The 2,654-nt window shown below is 43.2% G+C and overlaps 1 protein-coding gene across 1 annotated transcript in view; it reads left to right on the top strand.

Annotated features, from left to right (window-relative positions):
* The first annotated feature begins 182 nt into the window (after window positions 1–182).
* CDH1 (cadherin 1) overlaps window positions 183–2,654 on the top strand; it is a 17,074-nt gene continuing 14,602 nt past the window's right edge. The window contains exon 1 of the mRNA XM_008070049.2: window positions 183–426. Coding sequence (XP_008068240.2) covers window positions 410–426 — 17 coding nt within the window. The 5' untranslated portion in view covers window positions 183–409. The remainder of the gene's footprint in view (window positions 427–2,654) is intronic.

Below are 2,654 nucleotides of genomic sequence, written 5' to 3'. Positions count from 1 at the left end.
CAGTTACTTGGAAGGTTGAGGTGGAAGGATCACCAGAGCCCAGCAGGCCAAGGCTGCGATGGCTGGGAGCGTGCCACTGCACTTCAGTCTGGGCGACAGAGTGAGACCCCAACTTAAAAAAAAAAAAATTAACACAAAATGTTTTGTTTTGTTTTGACCTCATTTTTTTCTTCTCTAGGGCTTGGATTTTGAGGCCAAGCAGCAGTACACTCTACATGTGATAGTAACGAATAAGGCTTCCTTTGTGGTCTCCACCCTTGCTACTTCTACAGCCACTGTCACTGTGGATGTGCTGGATGTGAATGAAGCCCCCATCTTCGTGCCTCCTGAAAAGAGAGTGGAGGTGTCTGAAGACTTTGGCGTGGGCCTGGAAATCACATCCTACACTGCCCGGGAGCCAGACACGTTTATGGAACAGAGGATAACGTAAGTGTGAGAATTTTTCCAACTGACTGGCAGCAACTGGGTAGTTTTAGGCAGACATAATTTTTAAAATACTGGGAGTGCCAAAAAAATGTAGACACATTTTAAGAGATGTTATCACCCGGGCTTGGTGGCTCACGTCTGTAATCCCAGCACTTTGGGAGGTGGAGGCAAGAGGATTGCCTGAGCCCAGGGGTTCAAGACCAGCCTAGGTAACATGGCGAGACCTTGTCTCTACAATAAGTAATAAAAAATTAGCTGGGTGTGTTCATTTACTTGGAAGGTTGAGGCTGAAGGATAGCCTGAGCCCAGCACGTCAAGACTGGTCAAGGTAACCGTTGAGCATGCCACTGCACTCCAGCCTGGGCAGCAGAGTGAGACTCTGACTCAAAAAAAAAAAAAGATGTTATCTATGTATTGCTTTTCAAAGTTGAACTGAATTATGGTAGCAATGTATAAATGCAGAAGTCAAATGTGGCTTGAATTCATCTTTTGTTATCGGTATGTATTATTACAATTTTAATATAATTTTGGCATATTTTGCATATTTTTGGTACCCTCTGTATATGTGAGGACCCCTCTTCCCCCCTCCAAAAAACCAGAATTATCTTTTGAAGGGTGGGCTCCTTGTAGTATAGGCTTCTCTCCACTAGATAAGTGTTCTAGGAACCCATCCGCATTAGTGTACCAACTAGGTTGTTGTGAGAGGCTTTGCTTGACTTCAGTGAATTTTTTTTTTTAGGTTCTTTCAACTTGTTTGTCCATTTCATGATGGGTGATTTGTGAACACACCTGCCCCCACTACATTGAGTGTTGCACTGCGTGTTCAGCAGTTTTTGACCAAAAACAGCATGGCCTCTATACCCTACCCTTCCTTTTCATCCCATCTCACTCCAAGCAACTTTTTTTTTGTTTCCCTGGATGAAAAAAGTTGTCAAGGGGAAACATTTTGCTAACGTGGAAGAGCTGAAGCAAAAATGGCAGAAGCACTAAAGGCATCGAAATTGACAAGTTTAAAAACTGTTTTGAGCAGTGGAAAAAGCATCTCAATAGGTGTATTACATCAAATGGAGAATACTTTGAAGGTGACTGAAATTTAAACATGTAAGAATAGGCTGGTGCAGTGGTTAATGCCTGTAATCCCAGCCCTTTGGGAAGCAGAGGCAAGAGGACTGCTTGAGCCCAGGAGTTTGAGACCAGGCTGGACAACTTGGGGAGACCTCTTCTCTACAGTAAATTAAAATATTAGCCAGGCACGGTAGTGTGCACCTGTAGTTCCAGCTACTTGGGAGGCTGAGACAGTAGGATCGCTTGAACCCAGTGGGCTGAGGGTTCGGTAGCTATGAGTGTGCCAGTGGACTCCAGCCTAGGTGACAGAGTGAGACTGCTACTTTAAAAAAAAAAAAAGTAAGAATACATACACACTTTTTTAATAAATAAATTCCAAGCCAGGCCGGTGACTCAGCCTGTAATCCCATGCCTTTGGGAGGCTGAGATGAATGGATTGCTTGAGCCCGCGGGTTCGAGACCCGCCTGGGCAACTTGGCGAGACCTCATCTCTACAATAAATCAAAATTTAACTGGGTGTGGTAGCGCACACCTGTAGTTCCAGCTACTTGGAAGGCTGAGGCGGAAGGATCACTGGAGCCCAGCAGGTGGAGGCTGCGGTAGCCGGGAGCAGCCACTGCACTTCAGTATGGGCGACAGAGTGAGACTCCAACTCAAAAAATAAAAATAATTTTTTAAAAAAATAATAAATTACAGACTTTTTGGGTCCCTCCTGGTATATAATTTTATATATAAATAATATATAGTTTGTGGCATCTTATCATTATTTGTCTATGCAAGACCCTTCTCTTAATTAATTAATTTTTTTGTGTGTGGAAATTTTTGGTTTTGATTTGATTTGGTTTATTTATTTTAATTTTATTATAAAGATGGGTACATTTCAGGGTTAGGTATACAAGCATTGATCATTCAGGTAGCCTTGTTAATGAGGTATGATTTATTTATTTATTTATTTTTTAATTTTTTTTTGAGTTGAAGTCTCACTCAGTCACCCAGACTGGAGTGCAGTGGCCTCTCCCGGCAGCCGATTAATTTATTTTTAATTCCCTCTCTTTTTTTTGAGTTGGAGTCTCACTCAGTCGCCCAGACTGGAGTGCAGTGGCCGCTCCCAGCCACTGCAGCCTCGCCTGCTGGGCTCCAGCTATTCTTCCACCTCAGCCTTC

Source organism: Carlito syrichta, unplaced genomic scaffold (genome assembly GCF_000164805.1).
Source record: "Carlito syrichta isolate Samal-C Ts95f unplaced genomic scaffold, Tarsius_syrichta-2.0.1 Scaffold312739, whole genome shotgun sequence".
In the NCBI taxonomy this organism is placed as follows: Eukaryota; Metazoa; Chordata; class Mammalia; order Primates; family Tarsiidae; genus Carlito; species Carlito syrichta.
This window is presented reverse-complemented; position numbering and strand designations above follow the sequence as displayed.